The 18,319-nt window shown below is 56.3% G+C and overlaps 9 protein-coding genes across 9 annotated transcripts; 6 read left to right on the top strand and 3 right to left on the bottom strand.

Moving 5' to 3' along the window:
* Positions 1 to 692: 692 nt before the first annotated feature.
* On the top strand, positions 693 to 3,452 carry PHSY_007021 (predicted AMP-activated protein kinase beta subunit; the record flags this gene model as incomplete). Its single annotated transcript, XM_012337617.1, has 1 exon — positions 693 to 3,452. The coding sequence occupies one exon, from the start codon at positions 693 to 695 to the stop codon at positions 3,450 to 3,452; it is 2,760 nt and encodes a 919-aa protein (XP_012193007.1).
* Positions 3,453 to 3,702: 250 nt separating this feature from the next.
* PHSY_007020 (RNA recognition motif containing protein) lies at positions 3,703 to 4,644 on the bottom strand (the record flags this gene model as incomplete). The annotated part of the gene is made up of 1 exon (XM_012337616.1): positions 3,703 to 4,644. The coding sequence occupies one exon, from the start codon at positions 4,642 to 4,644 to the stop codon at positions 3,703 to 3,705; it is 942 nt and encodes a 313-aa protein (XP_012193006.1).
* A 423-nt stretch (positions 4,645 to 5,067) lies between these two features.
* Positions 5,068 to 6,330, top strand: PHSY_007019 (hypothetical protein; the record flags this gene model as incomplete). Its single annotated transcript, XM_012337615.1, has 1 exon — positions 5,068 to 6,330. One exon carries the CDS (start codon positions 5,068 to 5,070, stop codon positions 6,328 to 6,330), a length of 1,263 nt encoding a protein of 420 aa, XP_012193005.1.
* Positions 6,331 to 6,743: 413 nt separating this feature from the next.
* PHSY_007018 (NADH:ubiquinone oxidoreductase kD subunit) lies at positions 6,744 to 7,129 on the top strand (the record flags this gene model as incomplete). Its single annotated transcript, XM_012337614.1, has 2 exons — positions 6,744 to 6,837; positions 6,963 to 7,129. 2 exons carry the CDS (start codon positions 6,744 to 6,746, stop codon positions 7,127 to 7,129), a joined length of 261 nt encoding a protein of 86 aa, XP_012193004.1.
* Positions 7,130 to 7,606: 477 nt separating this feature from the next.
* Positions 7,607 to 8,673, bottom strand: PHSY_007017 (hypothetical protein; the record flags this gene model as incomplete). Its single annotated transcript, XM_012337613.1, has 2 exons — positions 7,607 to 8,325; positions 8,415 to 8,673. The coding sequence occupies 2 exons, from the start codon at positions 8,671 to 8,673 to the stop codon at positions 7,607 to 7,609; spliced, it is 978 nt and encodes a 325-aa protein (XP_012193003.1).
* Positions 8,674 to 8,720: 47 nt separating this feature from the next.
* On the top strand, positions 8,721 to 10,295 carry PHSY_007016 (hypothetical protein; the record flags this gene model as incomplete). Its single annotated transcript, XM_012337612.1, has 3 exons — positions 8,721 to 8,921; positions 9,315 to 9,453; positions 9,529 to 10,295. The coding sequence occupies 3 exons, from the start codon at positions 8,721 to 8,723 to the stop codon at positions 10,293 to 10,295; spliced, it is 1,107 nt and encodes a 368-aa protein (XP_012193002.1).
* Positions 10,296 to 11,486: 1,191 nt separating this feature from the next.
* PHSY_007015 (hypothetical protein) lies at positions 11,487 to 14,036 on the top strand (the record flags this gene model as incomplete). Its single annotated transcript, XM_012337611.1, has 1 exon — positions 11,487 to 14,036. The coding sequence occupies one exon, from the start codon at positions 11,487 to 11,489 to the stop codon at positions 14,034 to 14,036; it is 2,550 nt and encodes an 849-aa protein (XP_012193001.1).
* A 261-nt stretch (positions 14,037 to 14,297) lies between these two features.
* Positions 14,298 to 15,758, bottom strand: PHSY_007014 (hypothetical protein; the record flags this gene model as incomplete). The annotated part of the gene is made up of 1 exon (XM_012337610.1): positions 14,298 to 15,758. One exon carries the CDS (start codon positions 15,756 to 15,758, stop codon positions 14,298 to 14,300), a length of 1,461 nt encoding a protein of 486 aa, XP_012193000.1.
* Positions 15,759 to 16,818: 1,060 nt separating this feature from the next.
* PHSY_007013 (potential Sin3.Rpd3 histone deacetylase complex component Rpd3p) lies at positions 16,819 to 18,147 on the top strand (the record flags this gene model as incomplete). Its single annotated transcript, XM_012337609.1, has 1 exon — positions 16,819 to 18,147. One exon carries the CDS (start codon positions 16,819 to 16,821, stop codon positions 18,145 to 18,147), a length of 1,329 nt encoding a protein of 442 aa, XP_012192999.1.
* Positions 18,148 to 18,319: the final 172 nt, after the last annotated feature.

Genomic DNA, 18,319 nt, shown 5'->3' with positions numbered 1-18,319 from the left:
TCTACCTTACTCACCGCTAAATTGTGTCGCAGCAGCAGCAGCAGCAGCAGCGACAAGGCGTGGCCAGCTCTACCGGGCCCCTCGCTCCCTCCGTCAATCTGTCTGTGCGGGGGCAAAGACTCCGCCGTCGGTATCGAAAGACCTCACTCTCTCACGCTACCTCGTCCACCTTCTCGCTCTTGGACATTCGCGAAGATTCCCCACCTCTGCACACTCGGCGCGAGTCGCACCGTCCCCACAACCTTATCAATCGCTTGTCGCTCAACTCAATTGCCGCGTCCACCTTCTCCTTGATCCGATCTCGTACCACAAGCGGACTCGCCGTCGACTCACGGACGCCGATCGTACATTGCACTTGGCAGGTTGCACAACTCATCACAGCCACGGCTCAGCAACGCTACAATTCACAATCCAGCGTCCGGCAACCTACTTCAACCGGCAGCTTTTTATCAGTATCTTTTCCAGCATGCAGCCGTAAAGAGGGTCCGACGAACCAGTTTGAAAGGGATTCATATCACGCAGGTCGTCCATCGTCTTCCATCGCATTCCTCGTGCCCCTGTGATATATGATCCATCTCAAGTCACCATTCTGACTGTGAGCGCTCTGGTCAGCATCATCACCTCCCGCACAAGCCCCGAATAGACTCCACGCGATCGGATAAACGCTTCACTTCGCACAACGACTTGTCATCATGGGCAACGCCAACTCCACTGCCGCCAACATTGGCGATGCTTCAGCTGCAGACACAGCTATCGACCCAGCCATCAAGCGATACCACAGCCACCAGGCAGCACACGCACACAGCAACGGTGCAGCTGCAGCTCACCCATCATCCGCAGCATCACGTCAGATCTCGGATCGACAGTCGTCGGGCACTAGGCTCGGCAGAACCGCTTCCATCTTTGGACGTGCAAGCAGTCATGACGGTGCGACTACGCCGCAGCGCAATCGCTCACGCAGTGGAAGCCTCACCGGTTTCCTCGCTACACAGAGACGAGGCTCCACCACTGCCGCTACCACGACCGCCGATGCCTATGCCACCGTCAAGGAAGGGCAAGAGCCACCACTAGACACCGCGCCTTCTACATCGTCTTCGTCTCCCTCAGCCTCAAATCGAGATACCGACTTTGCCAGCTACGAGATATCCAACCCTGCCCCTGGCTCCGGCATCGAGACCGCCATTCGCGCCAATCCTCGCACACGTCGACTCACCGAGGGTCTTGCCCTCCCTCCATCACCAGGCAACTTCGATCCTCGACACTATGTCTCACCACACCCGAGCCCATCCGTCGCCACGCAGGCTCACTATGCTGCCGGTTTGCCAAGCCATCACGTAACCACGGGTGTCTCGAGTGGTCTTCGTGTCTCATCAACTGGCTTTGAGGCCCATGCCGTGCCAGCCACCACCTTCAAAGGGTCCGAGCCCCAACACGTGCCGAATGTGGCGGCTCGTGCACCCACACGTCACCCGCTCTTTGGCGTCGGTGGAACCAGCCTGTTTCCCAACGTTGGCACCAGCGTTGGCACCAATCCCACTGCTTCGCCCCCTATCGGTGGCTCGAGTCCGGTCCTCTCGTCACAGCCGCTCATTACGGGCGATGCTACAGACGATGCGGAGGGCCCTCAACGCCTTCCCGCTGCGCTTCCATCATACCTCAAGATCCCCACCGCCATTCCCAGCTCTCATGTCCACCCCAGCTCGCCACCGGCTAGCATCTACTCGCAGCACTCGGACCGTTTCCGCCCGTCCTCCGAACGTCAACGTTCACCTTCGCCCTCGCTCATGCACCATCACGACGATGCGCGCCCATCTCACATTGTTGCAGGTGCCGGAGCAGCGGCCGCGGTGCTCAACACAGAGGATGTCGTCATCCCTCCCGGAGACGCCAGCAAAGCCAGCTCGCCCACCGAGGATCGAGGCCGCTTCTTTGCCATGTCCAAGGAACCATCCAGGCAAGCCGCTGGTTCCACCGAAATAAGCGTCGATGAAGCACGGGCCGCAGGTATCGACGTCACAGATCTGCCTAGCAGTCCAGCGACAGGCGAGCCGGACGAAGCTGCCGCAACAACCTCATCGACAGAGAAGGACGAAACGCAACGAGCGTCAAGGGCACAGGCGCGCTCTTCGCAGCCATCGGACGAGTCAGCCGGCGGCGCTACTGGCCGGTCATCCCGCGAGCCCACTCCAACGCCTTCGAGCCATGCCGCACGTGCTCAAACGCCGACGAGAAAGGGCGCACCCGCCGCTCTGCGTTCGCTTTCACCAGCAGTGGGACCGTCCACTTCCAGCGGACCACCCACCCAGCCCATCTCCGCCAGACGCTCACATGTCGACGTGCAGACCGGAGGCGAGAGCGGCTACAACACGCCCCTTCTGCCACCCGGGCTTACCTCTGCTCCACCGAGCGCTTCCATCCCCGGTGTCACTCCACTTTCCGAGCTGTCGTCTCCGACCACCAAAGCCGACCGTGCCCGCCCACCGTCAGCGCCGCGCACACCATCGGCGACTGGAAGCGCAGGCCATGCTAGCCAGCCTACCACTCCGGTGAGCGCAAAGCCTGGCGCAGGCGTGAGCTCGCATCATGCACAAGCTCAGGCGGGCAATCAGCAGCCTCCGTTGATGCCGATTGTGCTCACATGGCGTGCTGGTGGCCGCGAAGTGTTTGTCACCGGAACCTTTGCCAACGAGTGGAGGTCCAAGATCCTGCTGCATAAGTCGAAACGAGACCACACCTGTGTGCTCCACCTGCCGCCGGGCACTCATCGTCTCAAATTCATCGTCGACGACCGTTGGCGCGTCTCACGCGACCTGCCCACGGCTACTGACGGAGACGGCAACTTGGTCAACTATGTCGAGATACCCAATGTTGGGCCCGCGCATCCTGGTCCGCTTAGTGCGCCTGGAGAGGATCTGCCTGGAGCCGATGCCGACAACGGGCGCAGCGAGCGCAACTCCAAGATCGAGTCCAAGAAGACCACCATGAACCTGATCGAGGAGGCGAGGAAGGCAGAAGCAATGCGACTTGGACTGGACGACCTCTTCGACGACGATGGCAACGACCAGGAGGAGACGTGGACATCGGAAATTCCAACTGCACTCATCGAAGCGCAAGAGGCCGAAGAAGCTCAGCGTGAGGCGGAAGAGGACGGTCAAGCGCCAGCCCATGCGCAGCATGGAAGCGATGGAGGCGGAGCCGTTTTGCCTCTTCCACCTGCACTGCCGCGCCAACTGGAGAAGGTGATTCTCAACTCGTCACCGGCCAACCCTAGCAATGGCACGAGCACGAGCAGCACCGTCGACGACAACAGCATTCTGCCGGCACCCAACCACGTGGTGCTCAACCATCTCACAGCCAGCAGCATCAAAGGCGGAGTCTTGGCCGTGGGCACCACGACGAGGTACAAAAGAAAGTACGTCACCACGGTCTACTACCGTCCCGTTCAGGTGTGAGTAGGGAGTTGTAAGGAAGCGAGGAAACGGACAAGGGCATGCACGTCCTTGAGAAGTGTGGAATATCTCCTGTCGTCTGTTGTATGTATTCGCGTTGCATGCTATGATACCAAATCTCAGACTTTGAATGCATGACTTTGCGCGGACGAGTGGCTCGTGAATGATCAAAACGATCTACACAGACACTTCAAACATGTCATGAACCAGATACAGATGCAAATGTTATGAATGGCATCAACAACAACCGTTACTACTCCTTCTCCACCTTCTTAGCAGGCCGACCTCTCCCCCACATCAACCTCACCTGTCTATCCTCAAGCCACATCTTGGACGCGCAATGCTTCGCCGCCAACTCGGCATGCTCTCTCGTATCAAAATTGACGAAGGCGCAGTTGGATGACGGTACCAGGGTGATGGATTTTATGTGGTGTGGTGAGAGTTGTTGGGTGAGGGTCAGGAAGAATTGACGTATTGACGATTCGGAGGAGGAGGGGGGTAGGTGGGAGATGAAGAGGGAGCGGATGGTGGGGTCGGAGGGTGCGGAGAGACCGGTTGGTGTGGATGGTTTGATTTGAAGTGTTGGTGGTGGTGGTGCGGGGGAGGATGATCCATTGGTATGGGGAGCGGTTGTCGCTGGCTGTTGCTGTGCTGAAAGCTGGTCGTGGTCTGGCAGCTCGTGTCTGAAAGGACATTTGTCTCCTCTTTCGCATTTTCCCCTGGCGAAAGCCGAGCACAGCTTGTCCGACACCGGTCGATCCTTCTTGTACTCGATCTCCCTCCTCGCTGCCTTCCTAAGCAAATCCTGCCCCGCTCTACTCGAACTCCCCACCTGACCCTCCAACTGCTTCTCCATAGTGTCCGCATACAGCATCTTGGCTTTGTCCGAACCTGTCGGTCCGCTATCCGATTTCACCCCCAACGCAGCATCCCTCACCTGCACGGGCAGACCGTACTGCAGATCGAGGATGCACGTCTGACAGACGTTCTTAATCTTGGCGCACGTGGAGCAGATCTCGGTCTTCTTGAAGCGTGAGCCTGCACCGGGGTTCCAGCGAAAGACGGTGAAGGGGCGGGTGCACACCTTGCACAGCTTGCCTTGTGGGTCCTTTGTCATGCGGATGTAGGGGTTGGGTCCGAGACATGGTTCGCAGAGGATGGGCGTCTCGAGGCCTTCACCGGTCGATGATGACATTGTTGATGGTGTCACCGGTGTGGTTAGAAGAAGCAGCCAAGACAGGCTGACGGTGGATGGTTGCGGCAGTGAAGCAAGGAGAAAAGTGTGGCGCTGAGGGGGAAGGATGATGGGCGCTGCTGCGCAATTCTGGGGGGTGCAGTGGAGGAAGTACGAGAAGCTTTCATTTTTGGCACACGAGCACCCAAATTCACAATTTCGGGAACTCGGAACTCAAATTCACCCAGAGACACTTCCAGTTCGGCACGCAGTGACAGCTTCCAACCTTCTTCCCGCCCTGCTACGAAAGCTTCCCCATCACGTAGTCATACGCATCACACCTTCTCGCTCGAAGCGAACAATTGCTGCGCATGGAAGCGGCTGCCTGAGGATTGAGCGCTCTTCGTAGAAGCTCATCCTTGGGCTCCACTCTTTCCAGCCGTCATGGCCTCCTCATTGACAGTGGAAGAGCTTCGTTCTCGACTGCACGATCTCGGACTCGATACCAAGGGCAAGAAAGCCGATCTCAAGCTGCGGCTAAGGAAGGCGATACGAAACGGTAGCTCAAGCCCTCCCAATGCTGCAGATGCTGCCACCGACGCAGATACGACATGGGAACCCGAATTCGATACGTTTCTGGTGCTCGACGTAGAGGCCACGTGCGAAGCCACGCGCAAGTACCGCAACCTACAACACGGATACGAAACAGGCTGCTTCCAATATCCGAATGAGATCATCGAGTTCCCCGTCGTGCTGCTCAGATGGAATGAGGACTCGCATCAACTTGACACCGTCGACGTCTTTCATTCGTACGTTCGGCCCACATTCCGACCGCGCCTCACCAAGTTCTGTCGAGACTTGACAGGTGTCACGCAATCACAGGTGGACACTGCACCGCTCTGGAACGACGTCGTCATGAACTTCTTCCACTTCTTACAATCGCACAACCTGGTCGAAGACACCTCCTCCGGCAAATCGCACCTGCACAACTTTCGTTTGCGGCGTGGCATCGCTTGGATCAACCACGGACCCGCCGATCTGCGCGACTTCGTCATCAAGCAATCCTGGATCTCTGGCCGTCCCGCAGACAGAGATCACGGTGCACCGCCCATCTTCCTCCGCGGACCACTGGTGGATATCCGCAAAGGCATAGCTAGCTTGTTCAAATGGGAACAGGAGCTGAAAGTCGAACAGAGTCGAAGCAATCCGCGCTCGACAACACTAGGGTTTGGAGGCGAGGACGGGTTTCAAGTCATCCCTCCACATGTCGGTGCTGCTTCAAGTGTGAAGGAGGATGCGAGGACAAGTGGACTCTCTCCTCACGAGCAGAGTCTAGCGGGCCTGCTCGAGCTGTTGGACATCGGACCTTTCCAAGGCAGACAGCATTGTGGCTTGGACGACACCAAGAATATCGCTCGACTCGTGGTGGAGGTGGCGAGGAGGATATCGTTGGCTGCCAAAGGAAAGCAGGTGCTGCTGAGTAAGAATTACGAGAGTGTTGATGGTCAGATGGAGTCTTCAGCGGCAGTGATGGAATTGGACGCAAGATTGGGGCTGGCGAGGGCGAGACAGATGGAGAAGCTCGTACTGAAGCCGAATGTGAGGTTGGATGGGTTTCACAAGAGGTTCTTCTGGATGGGGAAGGTGATTGGTGAGGTCAAATGGCCTTTCCCGCCGGAAATTGAGGCGGAAGATCATGGCTCGTGATGTTATCAGCTTAGAAGCACCCATACACATATCAGGAAGGATCAGCAATACCATCAATGTACAACACAGCAGATGATTCTCGAGACTTCTGCGTGAGGAGTCGCGGCGAAATAGACTGCCGAAGCGCAAGACATAAAATGAGGAATTGTTAAGTCTTTTTCCACGTGACTGCTATGGCCCCAGCGACGAATCTCGAATCGCACATTTCCACACCATCTCAACTCATCATCCTTCCTGATTCGCATCATCATCCCCTCTCCATCCTTGATCACCACACCAGCTCACATCACATAGGTTCGTACAGCATCGTCAATCTTTCCCACTTCGCTTTTCCATCGCGCCTGTTCACAAAGCGCTTACAGTCTCCTCTGGCGTATCTGTTTTGCCATTCGGTTCCGACCTTACAGTCCACAATGTCGGTAGCAGCAAGCGTTCTCGGCTACGCTGGTCTTGGATTCCTCACACGATGCTACGCACTCGGTCTCCAGAAGCGAAACATCTTTGAGAGTAAGTCTTCTCTTCCACGAGGCCTTGTCACTTCCGCGACCTCCCGGGTCATTTCCAGAAGCAACGATGACGCTGACGCTCTTCCAACACCTTCACTTGATCCACGAACCTGTGCTATTTTGCAGACCTCGGCGGTCACGCGATGCTCATGACAGCATTCGGCGGACTCGGATACTACATCCACGGACTCGAGGGTCGTCAACTCGAGCTGATCGCACATAAGAAGGAGCAGATCTTGAAGAACCGTGAACGAGTCGCGGGCTCAAGCTCGAACAACGACGACGAAGAGTAGATGCACAAGGAACGCAATGTACAAGATTTTCGAGGCGAATAGTACGTCAGACTCAGTACCGGTGGTCAGCGTGAAAGGTGTTGCTCGATCAGGAATGTGCAAGATGTGAAAAAGACCAGTGGTTGGAGCGTGCACAGAGGGCAGATTAAGGGACGAAGAATGAGTCGAGCGGTCAATGCTTTTCGTGACAGTCCATGCGAGCGCGTTCGGATTTCAGTTGCTCCCTACCGGCAACGAAGTGAGGGAGAGGTCGAGGTTGATCACCGGCTACAGAATCGGTGCTGCAGCACCAAGTGACTGCCTTGTCCTTCAGTCAACTTGTTCTGGCTCACATTTGTCGCTGTGCACCAATGCTGACCACCTTTGAAATTAGTGCGTACATTCACAACGCATTCAGACGAAAAGAAGTGGAGCACAGTGCCGGCGTCTTTGATATAACAAAGTGTTGTATAAGATGCAATGTACATCATCCTCTGCTCACTTACGACCTTTGCCCTTGACAGCCTTCTTTGCCGCGATCGGGGAACCAGCCCTCGCCTCCCTACCGCCTACACTCATCCAGTCCAAATCATCCTGACCGAACTTCACCTCTCCCTGCACATCCTTCTGCGCCTCTGCCGCTGCACCACTTGCGCCATCGAGACCCTCGAATCTCCTCCTGAACCTGCCCAGTCGACCGCTGTCGTCACCTGCATCACCTCCGATCTTGCGCTCCTGACCCGGGTTCCACAGAGGATGGTTGGTCGGGTCTCGCGTCAGGCGAGTCAGTCGACGTGGCGAGGTGGTTGCGAGCTGAATCGAAGAGCCGTCGGCCAGGATGGTTGTCGAGGAGAATTTCGGTACGGGTCGAGGGAGCGGTGTTTGCACAACCGCTGATGGGTCGCGCGATGCACTGGGAGCGGACGAGGAGAAGCCGCTGCGCTGCAATTGGAAGCCGCTCGCTTGCGCCACGATGGAAGAAGTGGTGGGTCGCGTGAAGGTCGAGAATCCACGAACGTTGTTGAATGCGGAAGAAGAGGCTGACGCCATGGACGAAGACGAAGGTGAGGAGGAAGCCGCCTGGTATTGGGCTGCCATCTCGCGACAACTCTTGCGTTCTGGCTTCTTGCCGGCTTTGAGATCGGCAATCTGCTTTGCTCTTGCTTCTTTGATGCTGTCGTTGGTGCCGAGCTCGGTATCTTTGGTCATGCGAAGTTCTGCAGAAGCACGAAGTCATCTCAATAGTCAGTAAAGAGTCCAACAAGCCAGCTGAGCTAGTCCATGAAAGCGGGCAGCGTCTACTTACCATAAGCATCTCGCTCCTGTCGCCACTTTCCCTGCACCACGTTTTGACGCAAGACTGAGACGATCTCGTCACCCATCTTGAGTCCTTCATCGATTTTGCCCGAGTCGGTCTCCTGCGCTGCCACCTTGAATCGGCGACGAGTCTCGTCTCTAGCAGCAGAGATGGCTGTAGAGTCTCCATCGAACGTCTTGCGAGAGGTGCGAAGAAGACGCTTGTACAGGCCGATGGCCCGCTGTCGTTGAGCAACGGTGAATGTCATGGCTACAAATGCTGCTGTGTACGAGAAAGAGCGTGTCCGGTCGGATGATGGCGAAACGGACCCTCTTGGTGATCGGCGATGATGGTCAAGCCAATACAGATGATGAAAGCAGCAAGAGAGCTTTCAGCGACACAATTGTGGAAGAAAGGAGCCAAAACCAAAAATTGGGCTGTCGAGCTAGAAATTTCAACCGGCCGGAAAATCGCGGGCTCTTTCATTCCGATACTCGCCAGACCCACTTATCATTGGTATGAACCGCATCGACTTCCTCAACCCACATTAATACCTCTGCGTGATGCAACAAGAATGTATCAGTAGCAAAGCTACATTCAAATGGCTGCAGTCCCACTCAGACATTGACTTGGAGATCGCTCCGTGCATATGAAGTCGGCAACACGAGATTCGCATTGTCGTCAGGACGACATTGGGTCGATATGAATTTCAAATCGTCGTGTGGGTCTATACTCACTCGCTTCGTTGACATAAAAAGGCTGGATCTGTTCGCCTCATCGTGGTACTCCTCGCCCCCCTCGAACTCCCCTTTTGCCATCCCATCCTCACAACTTGACGGCGTAACGGCACAAAAATTTGCCATTATGAAGCTGTTCGCGTCCCTCGGTGTTGTATGTCTGCTTCTGCAGATTATAGCTGCAACTCCGCTCGAGTCCTTGAAGCAGCCTCGACTCGTCAAGATCGTGCAACGTGTTTATGATCCTCCGACAGCACACAAAGCCTACCGATTCGTCTCTAGCCTCAGGAGACGTGGAGAAGAAGAGCTTGGTGGGTAAGCGGTCGACGTTCGCAATCGTGAGCCACAAACACTGACCAAGGGTTTGCCGCTTGATATCTTCTCAGCTGGAAAGGCCAAGGATCTAATCGAGCATTTCGAAGGCGCGGCTGACCAAGCCGGACGCGGTGCAAAGCCCGAAGTCGAATCGATCGTTCGCAATCCTGGGGTTGGTCCGGGATCACCCAAGACCGTAACGTTCTATCAGAATCCCGAGCAAGTGCGTAATATTCAGCATTCTGAGGTCCTACGAGGCGCTGGGAGTGGATCTCATGGTGACGAAGTACCAATCTATAGAGAGCCTCGGGTCAAAATCCTATCGCCATCTTACCCCGAGCCTCGGCCGCCCTCGTTCACCGAATTCTCACCTGTCTGGCAAGACCACCAGCGGGCTCTCGAACGGGACCAGAGAATGATAGAGAACCTCAACAGCGACGTCTACAGAGGACATGCGCGTATCTCTGAAAATTCCAACCACATCAAGAACCTCAAGCTGGCCAACCAAGACCTGGAGGCTCAGCTGAAGGCGGCTAACCAGAGGCAGAGAGGCAGGAAGATGCTCATGTACACTGCTCTAGGCACTTCCGCCGTAACGGCTGGTACCGGAGCAGTCTACCAGGCAATGTCGAGCAAGAAGAACCAGGAGCAGGATGGTGCCATCGATGGACTGCAACAGGAAGTCGCTCGTCTCAGGGCTTTGAATGCTCAGCGCATGCCCACCTCGATCAACGGTCCAGACGTCGCAGGGCAGGGTGTACCAGCTTTGAATGGCCAGACTTTCCAGCCAACAGTGCCTGCTGGCCAGGCTGCCGGCGGCTCCGCTGGACTCGTCTGATCGCATCGTCATGCTCATTCTGGTCCGTTTGTGTGCGACGCCCGTCTCCATCCGTCGCCGTCTTCTCTGTCGCCCGTTGCTTCCCATTCCTGGTTCTCCTCTTTTGCTCCTCGGTCTTATCTGTCGTTTTTTAGCCTCCATGATCACTTCTCAATCTCAATCCTTGCTGTGATCCCGTGTCCTCAAGTCATACGGAACCTTGGTATGATCATGAGTCCGTCAATCGGAAGGGGTTGGCAATGTTCGAAGGTCTGCCTGAGAAATCTTCGTAGAAATTGGACCGGAAAAATGACCGAAGAAATCCTCTGCAAAATTCTAAAATCGATTTTTCGAACACCTCTGAGACAGCGGGATGGACGTCTCGTAGCGGCCAATTTCTTCGCCTCGAAACCCTGAATGGCGGCCGTTCTTTCCAAATTCGAACCTCGAAATCGCACCTGTCGCCCGGGTTTAAAAATTGTGATTTATGAGCGTCCGTAATCAGCGAGCGGGTCAGCATCAGCATTTGGAGACAGATCGGTGCATTTCCACGCTAATTCCTGCCCCTCGGCAAGCACAGGCGTGAGTCAGGCAGATGTCCAGTGTTGCCGTGCCGCTGCCGCACGGTGTGTGCCTTAACTTGCTCACTCGACCTGCAGTGATTGTGACTGTCAACGGTCAAAACTCAGCTGAGCAGCACAGCACGGCGCCGCGGCATCGCAAGTCCAGACAAGCAAGCAACACACTCGCCCTTCGCCTTCTCCACGCTAATCACACCTTGCCAATTTGGGCGGTGCACATTTCGCTCGGGATCCATCGCGCCGTCAATCATTTCACCATTCCTCTCTCTTCCACACCATTGTCGCAGACCGTTCTTCGTGGTCCCCCTTCCTCATCCTCCATACACTCGATACTCTTGTTCCGGCTTCCACGCTCGATCGACAGCTGTGTGCGTTCAAGCCCGACCCGGCCTTCTCTCATCTACCACACCGCGCCGCCTTCACTCCTTCCATTTGATATCAGCCATCGTCTCACTCGATCGCAATTCCACAATCGCCTCACGCTTATCGGCCGCTTGACTGCTGATTCCACGATCGGCGCTGTGCTTTTGTCTGCGGTGGCACTGCGTTTAGTTCCGCTCTCGACGACAATTCTGCGTTGTTTCCGCCCTCTTTTGGTACTACCACCTTCCCGCACCAGCGTTCCACGATCATGGTCAACCCTCGAGCTCCCGGCAGTCTCTCCAGGAAGATCCGCATCACCGTCGTGGCCGCTGACGGTCTGGCCAAGCGTGATGTCTTCCGTCTGCCCGACCCATTTGCCATCGTCACCGTAGACGGGGAGCAGACCCACTCCACCTCGGTCATTAAAAAGACGCTCAACCCGTACTGGAACGATAGCTTCGACGTCAATGTCACCGACTCTTCCGTCATCGCCGTCCAGATCTTTGATCAGAAGAAGTTCAAGAAGCGCGACCAAGGTTTCCTCGGCGTCATCAACATCCGTGTTGCAGATGTACTCGACCTCGAGCTTGGCGGCAAGCGCTTGCTGAACAAAGAGCTCAAAAAGTCCAACGACAACCTCGTCGTCCACGGCAAGCTCATCATCGACCTCAACACCAACGTCTCGACGCCCATCAATAACAACTCGAGCGCCGGCCCCACCAGTCTCCTTGTTCCCGGCGCATCCAATGCCTCCTCAGCCTCCCTCGCCACTCCGTCTTCGTCCAGTGCCGCTCGTTCAGATACCCGCCCGTCCACATCCGGTAGCGCTGCTGCCACTCCCGCTGCCACTGGCGCTTCCACCGCATCCGCGAACGGTGATGCCTCCAGCAGACCCACCTCGACCATTGAAACGCCAACCTCCTCGGCCAGTGCAGCTCCTCCTTCGACGGCAGCCACCTCCGCTTCTGCTGGTGCTTCCAATGAAGCGAGGTCGTCCGCAGCTCCGGCAACTCCCGCGTCGCGCACCAACACCTCACAAGACACTCGTTCCGATGAATACGGTCCGCTCCCCGCTGGCTGGGAAAGGAGGACGGACCACCTCGGCCGTACCTACTACGTCGACCACAACACGCGATCGACCACATGGACCAGGCCTTCCACCAACCCGAGCGCCAACGTTGCCGCTGCTGCTAGCACGTCGGCTGCCGACCGTCAGAGACACAGCAACCGAGCTCTTGCCGACGATTTTCTTGGCGTCAACGACGGAGACACTTCGCGCTCTTCTGTCGCCGGCTCGGCAATTAACAGTCCTGGCGCCGCTGCTGCGTCGGCCAACCCCTTGCCGGCCAGCTCGAGCACCACCGCCGGCAATGGCCCCCTTCCTGCGGGCTGGGAGCAACGTCACACGCCCGAGGGTCGTCCCTACTTTGTCGATCACAACACACGCACCACCACATGGGTGGATCCGCGACGACAGCAGATTCTCCGAATCATGGGTCCCAACGGCAGCAACTTGACTGTGCAGCCCCAGAGCGTCTCGCAACTCGGTCCTCTCCCCAGCGGCTGGGAGATGCGTCTCACCTCCACCGCAAGGGTCTACTTTGTGGACCACAACACCAAGACCACCACCTGGGACGACCCGCGATTGCCATCCAGTCTCGACCAGAACGTGCCGCAGTACAAGCGTGACTTCCGTCGCAAGCTCATCTACTTCCGAAGTCAGCCTGCCCTCCGTCCCATTCCTGGTCAGTGCCACATCAAGATTCGCCGAACTCACATCTTCGAGGACTCGTACGCCGAGATCATGCGCCAGCAGCCCAACGATCTTAAGAAGCGTCTCATGATCAAGTTCGACGGCGAAGATGGCCTTGACTACGGTGGTCTGTCTCGAGAGTTCTTCTTCCTGCTCTCTCACGAGATGTTCAATCCCTTCTACTGTCTGTTCGAGTACAGTGCGCATGACAACTACACTCTGCAGATCAACCCGCACTCGGGCATCAACCCGGAACACTTGAACTACTTCAAGTTCATTGGACGTGTGCTCGGTCTCGCCATCTTCCACCGACGATTTCTCGACGCCTACTTTATCGTGTCGTTCTACAAGATGATCCTCAAGAAGAAGATCACGCTCAGCGATCTCGAGTCGGTGGATGCAGACTACCACCGCTCGCTTCAGTGGATGCTGGACAACAGCATCGAGGGAATCGTGGAAGAGACCTTCACCGCCGTCGAGGACAAGTTCGGCGAGATGGTCACCGTCGAGCTCAAGAAGGGTGGAGAGGAGGTCGACGTGACGGACGAGAACAAGAAGGAGTACGTCGACCTCATGACCGAATGGCGAATCTCGAAGCGTGTCGAGGAACAGTTCAAGGCGTTCATCTCTGGCTTCACCGAGCTAATTCCACAGGATCTGATCAACGTGTTCGACGAGCGCGAACTCGAGTTGCTCATCGGCGGTATGTCGGAGATCGACGTCGACGACTGGAAGAAGTTCACCGACTACCGTGGCTTTACCGAGCAGGACCAGGTGGTGCAGTGGTTCTGGCAGTGCGTTCGTGCTTGGCCAACGGAGAAGAAGTCGCGCCTGTTGCAGTTTGCCACAGGAACATCGAGGATCCCCGTCAACGGATTCAAAGATCTTCAGGGCTCCGATGGACCGCGACGATTCACGATCGAAAAGTCGGGAGACGTCAACCAGCTTCCCAAGTCGCATACGTGCTTCAACCGCATCGACCTTCCGCCGTATCCCTCGTTCGAGACGCTCGAGAGCAAATTAGCTCTGGCCATCGAGGAAGGCATGGGCTTTGGTAACGAGTAGATGCTTGCAAGTTTTTAGGCTGTTTCGTTGTTTTCATTGTTTTTTGTTTGTTTGATTCGAATGGTCATTTGTTGCTCATGAAGTGGTATGTGGTGCGGATGTGGGCGTGGAGGGTGAGTTTGGGAGGTTTGTTCGTGCTCGATCTCGGAGCAGACACAGTCGAGTTGAGAGGATCATGCTTTGTATGAAAATGGTATCATTGCCTGGAGTGCGAATGCAAGCGATGGATGAAAGCGACTGCGTAGAACGGACGGGCGGGGCTCATGCTCTCGACTCGTCATCTGTCTCATCCCCATTCCGTGCCACCCTGCTGTACCTTCCCCTACCTCTATACGGATCGCACCACGCGGGAGGCCTGACGATGCCGTTGAACAAGAACGTGCCGTACACCAACAGCACGAAACCCAACACCTGCAGACTACCCGATTGCAACCTAAACGTCTCCCAACCCAGGGTCAGACTGACGATCCAGATACCCAACGTTCTGCACGTGTCGATGGTGCTTCTCGCCGTAGCCGAGACGTTGCGTGTCACGGAGAGACCGAAGAAGTTGAAGAAGGCAATGGTGAAGCAGATCGCAATGGAAGAAATGAGCACGGCGGGGACGGTCATGATCTGGTAGAAGCCAGCAGACATGTCGAAATACCCTCCGCGACCTTCCTCCGTCGAACCGATAAAGTAGTGCAGCAGAGGCATGGCGATGAGAGTCGTAATGCTGCCAAACACGCCTTCGTATCCAACGGCCAGTAAAGGTTCAACGGAGTACCTCGACATGATCTTCTCCTCCAGCACAAACTGCGATGCTGTAAACAGCTGAGCGAAGAGAATGAGAAACACACCGAGTAGCGCTTGGGCCGATTCGGTAAGTTCGTCATCCTCGTCCCCATCCAAAGCACCCGTCGCTTCAGGCGACTTGAACACCGTCCCGGACAACCCCACCACCGAAACGCCCATCATGACAGTGACAAGACTAAGCCACTGAAACAGATGCAGATGTCTCCTCAAAAAGGCTACCGAAAACACACCGACCCACAAGACCAGCGCGCCTCTTGTCATCTGATAGATGCTGACGGGCGTGAAGAGCAGACCGACGTTCATCAGCGTTGTGCCGCAGATATCGCAGAGCGCTGGCATAAAGAACAGCCCGATAGCCTTGCCGGACAGGGCCTCGCCCTTGAAGGCTCCAACCTCGTCGGAATCGACGGCGTTGATGTAGCTGCTATCGTTGAAATCGGTGAAGCCGGATTCGTTGAGTTCGCCTGGTTGAACGGCACGACCTGCGATCTCGGGCGGCGGTGCGGGAGTGGACGGGTTGGTGGGGGCGTGTGTCGCACCCGTATGCACACGGCCGCGCGTAGCCTCGTAGGAAGAGACGGCATCCCCACCACGGTTGCGAGGCGAGGAATCGCCGTCAAAGATGATGCCAGAGTCCGGAGGTGCTTGGAGGAGCGGCTTTTTCAATGCTGCATCGCGCGCGTCGTTGCCCGAGAAACGGTTGTAGAGCGTGCGGAAGAGCACAGGCAGCAAGCAGAGACATTCACCGAGGAACATCTGCAGCGTCTGCCACACAGGCTGGGAGAATTCTTGATGCTGCTTGGGATCGGGTGAGTCGCAATTGGCGACACACTGCATATCCTGGTACTTGTTGAGCAGCGAATTGCCGATACCGGTGACCAGCATGCCGGCGACGAGCATGGGTATGAGGGAGCGTGATGTCAACATTTTGGCGGCTTTATCCTGTGTGGGTGCCTCGATCGGAGTGAGGGCGGGATGCTGCTCGTCTGGTGCGTCCGGCGAGGGAGGCGGGGAGCCAGCGGTAGGCGGGGCCGGGGCTTTGGAAGCCCTCTGACGCTGTTGGCCTAGTGTGGCGGATGGGTGCGCTTCGGTGGCAGATAGCGCTACCAGCTCGATGGTATCTGTAGTCTGTGTCGTGATGGTCCTCGCTGTCGATTGTCAGGGGCTGTAGTGTGAGTGTATGTATGCAGGGCCGTGAAGGTGAGCCTCTGCGCGTGTCGAGGTTGCAGAATGTCTATGAGTGTGCAACTGCTGAGCAGGCTGTCTGAAGAAGGAGGAAAGGAGAGAAGGTGATGCTGGTGTCGATGTACAGGGTTGAGTGTTGGACATGGGGCGGGTGAGTCAGTGAGTGGGGGTTGAAGATGGGCGCGGACGAGGAGCGGCCGAGGAGATAAGGCCGCCGAACCGCAGTGGAGGAGTCAGAGCCGATGCAAGTCAAGCAAACAGAGCGGACCCTGACGTGAGCGTGAGCTTAGAGGTTGATGATTTGCAATCGTTGGCTGTCCACTCACACACTGTGCGTCTGGGCAGCCCCAACTCCGCTCGTGAATTTATGCGTTAGCATGTCACCGCCAAAAGCCCTCGCTCGTCTGACCTGCTGTGTGCTGGCCAAGTAGTTTCTAGTACTGCCTCGCTGCTGCCTCAAGTCATGAAAATGCCGCAAAATTCATGGTCGACGCCCAACGCGCATTTGTGACGGCACATCGGCCAATCCATCTCGGAATCCAATTACAAACTCTCCTTCAAATTGCCGGCCAACTTGGCGGTCTGTCCGACGATTTCTTCTATCGCACGTGAAGCCGCCCGAGACCCTGTCAAGTCGATTCGAGATGCTCAGCATTCTAGCTTTTCCCAAGTTCCACAAGCCATCCATCCTTCCTCACTCACCGTCATCCTCCCTATCTAGCTACAACGCCCCGGCCGACGGGCCAGCACACACAGGCTCGCGATTGCTGCATCAAGCCATCGCCGAGGCTCGATCGCAATCATGGTCGTAATCGACTTTGATATGGCCGCAACAGGCGGCAACTCCAATGCCACCTTTTCCGATTCGCCCTTCTTCTACGATCGATCCGGTGCCAACGGCGCCGGCCAAGCCATATACAAGGACGCACATCACGTACAGCCTCACTCAAATCCTCGCGTCAGCTATTACCATCCCTCTGGTGTCGGCGACTTCCACTATGGCGAGAGGCATCCCATGAAGCCAGCCCGACTCACGCTCACCAACCGTCTGGTCCTGGCATACGGTCTCCATAAGCATATGAGCGTCTTTACTCCACGCGAGGCTACAAAGGAAGAGCTCGAGATGTTTCACGACAGCGACTATGTCGATTTCCTTGCCAACGTCACCCCATCCACACCGCCTTCCGCTGCTTTCACCAAGTTCAACTTCGCCGATGACTGTCCCGTCTTTGACGGCATGTACGACTTTTGCAAGGCCTATTCTGGCGCATCTCTAGCTGGCGCCAGAAGGCTCGCTGCTGGAGAGACCGACATCGCCATCAACTGGTCCGGTGGTCTTCACCACGCAAAGAAATTTGAAGCTTCCGGATTCTGCTACGTCAACGATATCGTGCTCGGCATCATGGAGCTGCTCAGATACCATCCACGCGTGCTCTACATCGACATCGACATTCACCACGGCGACGGTGTTCAGGAAGCTTTCTACAACTCGAATCGTGTCATGACCGTCTCCTTCCACAAGTACGGCAACGACTTTTTCCCTTGCACCGGCAACATTGACGAGATCGGCACCGGCCTCGGCAAGCACTTTTGCCTCAACGTACCCCTCCAAGACGGCATCGACGATTCGGGATACGTAGCGCTGTTCAAGAGCGTCATGGAACCATGCATCACCACCTTCCGTCCTTCTTCCATCGTCCTGCAGTGCGGAGCCGACTCGCTCGGGCTAGATCGACTGGGATGCTTCAATCTCAGCATTGCAGCGCATGGCGAGTGCGTGCAATTCATCAAATCCTTCGGTCTACCCCTGCTTGTCCTCGGCGGCGGAGGCTACACTATCCGCAACGTCGCTCGCTGCTGGGCGTACGAGACTTCGGTGCTCACTGGCTGTTCCATCCCCGACACTCTGCCGAGCACGCCGTACATGGAGTTCTTTGCACCCACCTACAGGCTCCACGAGCCGACGCAGGCCGGCAGAGTCGAGAATCAGAACACTAAGGCGAGTTTGGAGAAGATACGAGTGCAGATCTTGGAGCAGTTGCGGTACTTGCATGGCGCGCCGAGCGTTCAGATGCAGGAACTGCCGCCGGATTTGGGAGGCGCGTGGGTGGAGGAGGAGGTCAAGGTGTAAAGTGGTTGAGCTGCTTCTTTTTTTATACCCCAAGGGTCGATGGTAGGTGTTGATCGACTTGTTTTGTACTTGTACGTCGTATGTAGCATTTCAATCTCAAAAGTTCAGCAAACTTTTCATCGCTCGCAGACTTGCTTTCGTCATCCAAACATCTTCACTAGGAGAAAAACTG

This window comes from Pseudozyma hubeiensis, assembly GCF_000403515.1.
Source record: "Pseudozyma hubeiensis SY62 DNA, scaffold: PHS68, whole genome shotgun sequence".
Classification (NCBI taxonomy): domain Eukaryota; kingdom Fungi; phylum Basidiomycota; class Ustilaginomycetes; order Ustilaginales; family Ustilaginaceae; genus Pseudozyma; species Pseudozyma hubeiensis.
The sequence above is the reverse complement of the archived record's forward strand: the minus strand, read 5'-3'. Positions and strand labels throughout refer to the sequence as shown.